The sequence below is a fragment of the Palaemon carinicauda genome, chromosome 27 (genome assembly GCF_036898095.1).
Source record: "Palaemon carinicauda isolate YSFRI2023 chromosome 27, ASM3689809v2, whole genome shotgun sequence".
NCBI classification, from domain to species: Eukaryota; Metazoa; Arthropoda; class Malacostraca; order Decapoda; family Palaemonidae; genus Palaemon; species Palaemon carinicauda.
The window spans coordinates 94,403,143-94,405,642 of NC_090751.1; the positions used below are offsets into that span (position 1 = coordinate 94,403,143).

The window sequence follows — 2,500 nt, forward strand, 5'->3', positions numbered from 1 at the left end:
AAAAGACACCTCAGCTCTAGAAGGGACCGCGGGCTCCAGAAGGGACCCTGGCTTCAAAGAGACCTCGGCTCCAGAAGAGACCCCAGCTCCTAAAGAGACACCAGCTCCAAAACAGACCTAAGCTTCAAAACAGACCTCAGCTCCAAAAGAGACCTCAGCTCACCAAAACAGACCTCGGCTCTATATGGGACCGCGGCGCCAAAAAGGGGCCCCGGCTCCAAAAGAGACCTCAGCTCCAAAAGAGACCCCGGGCTCCATAAGAGACCTCAGCTGCCAAAAGAGACCTCAACTCCAAAAGAGACCTCGGCTAGAAAAGACACCACAGCTCTAGAAGGGACCGCGGCTCCAAAAGGGACCCCGGGCTCCAGAAGGGACCCCTGGCTCCAAAGAGACCTCGGCTCCAGAAGAGACCCCCAGCTCCTAAAGAGACACCAGCTCCAAAACAGACCTAAGCTCCAGAACAGACCTCAGCTCCAAAACAGACCTCGGCTCTATATGGGACCGCGGCGCCAAAAGGGACCCCCGGCTCCAAAAGAGACCTCAGCTCCAAAAGAGACCCCCGGGCTCCATAAGAGACCCCGGATCCTAAAGAGACCCCGGCTCCAAAAGAGACCTCAGCTCCAAAAGAGACCTCAACTCCAAAAGAGACCTCGGCTAGAAAAGACATCTCAGCTCTAAAAGGGACCCCGGCTCCAGAAGGGGACCCTGGCTCCAAAAGAGACCTCGGCTCCAGAAGAGACCCCAGCTCCGAAAGAGACCCCAGCTCCAAAACAGACCTCAGCTCCAAAACAGACCTCAGCTCCAAAACAGACCTCATCTCCAAAACAGACCTCGGCTCTATAAGAGACGCGGCGCGCCAAAAGGGACCCCGGCTCCAAAAGAGACCTCAGCTCCAAAAGAGACCCCAGCTCCAAAAAGAGACCCTGTCTCTAAATGAGACCCGGGCTCCAAATGAGACCCCAGCTCCAAAGAAGACCCCAGCTCCAAAGGAGACCCCAGCTCCAAACCAAATTGCTGTTGAATGTTCAACTATGAATCAGTATGATTTCCCTCACGCAGAATACAGGATTATCCCCGTTACTCCTTGAATGTTATGCTTTTCTTGGGGGCAAACGAATTTAGTTATCCAAGAAATCACTGCACAGTATATATTAACACGCGATGGTACATTCCAGCCAACAGATATAAAAAGGTAATTTTTATCTCTAATTTCAAATAGAAATAAAAAAGTAGAATATTATGATATTCTTATAAATCATGAAAATGCAAAAAAGATTTAATCTTTTGGCTTAGACAACAAAGTAAATAGAGTTGTGCTGAAAGAAAGTAAAACACAAAAAGATTAGCAAAATGCAAAGCCAAATGTCAAGACAAATAGTAAATAACAGAGTCTAAAACTAAAGTTTATTTTAGTTTGGTCTGAGAAAAAAACATTGCTCAAATAACAAACAAACAAAGCCGATGGCTCTGATTATGAATCAGATCTTTTACAATATACATAGAGATTAAAATGACAAAGTAAATAATAACCAAAGAGAGAGAGAGAGAGAGAGAGAGAGAGAGAGAGAGAGAGAGAGAGAGAGAGATTAAAACCCCGACAGGTGTAACAGGCAACAGAAAATAGCACTTACGCTGATGCCATACACAGCGTCATCTGGATGGGCGAGTGCAGATAACGTTTTAAGACTAGAGATGGAAATTCTAGAAACATTACTGACATCAGACTTATCAAAAGCTACTCTTAACTTGGAATTACTAGCTAGTGTTGTGTTAGTAAATATATGTCACATATCAAATATTCAACGTGATTAACTGTTACCTGTCTTTTGTTTGATGCCTATTAAGAAAAATAATTGTCTGGCCTCATTTACAATATTGAAAAGTAATATATGATGTCAAGCTGATACTTCTTAATGCTTGATATAATATTCTATAGCTAAAAACATTACTACATCTTGGTCTTCTTCTTTCCTAATGTGTATTATAACTTTCTCTTTAATATTTGCAATAATCATTTTGACCCTTTTCGTTTCTGATTTGTATCAGATATTTCAAAGATTTCCAACAACCATCCTACCTTCTTCTTTCCTAAATTTTATTACACTTTTTTAATATTTGCAACAATCATCCTTTCTATCTTTCCTAATTTGTATTACACTCTTTTAATATTTGCAACAATCGTCTACTTCCTTTCCTAATTTGTATTACACACTTTTAATATTTGCAACAATCATCTACTTCCTTTCCTAATTTGTATAACACACCTTTAATATTTGCAACAATCATCTACTTCCTTTCCTAATTTGTATTACACTCTTTTAATATTTCCAACAATCATCCTACCTCCTATCCTAATTTGTATTACACTTCTTTAATATTTGCAGCAATCACCCTTTCCACCTTCTTTCCCAAATTGTATTACACTTCTTTAATATTTGCAGCAATCACCCTTTCCACCTCCTTTCCAGAATTGTATTACACTTCTTCAATATTTGCAGCA

General features: G+C 41.4%; 1 protein-coding gene across 1 annotated transcript; it reads left to right on the forward strand.

Moving 5' to 3' along the window:
• Positions 1-184: 184 nt before the first annotated feature.
• LOC137621041 (putative uncharacterized protein DDB_G0290521) lies at positions 185-1,088 on the forward strand. Its single transcript, XM_068351480.1, has 2 exons — positions 185-251; positions 574-1,088. Exons 1-2 carry the CDS (start codon positions 185-187, stop codon positions 1,086-1,088), a joined length of 582 nt encoding a protein of 193 aa, XP_068207581.1.
• The last annotated feature ends 1,412 nt before the right edge of the window (positions 1,089-2,500 follow it).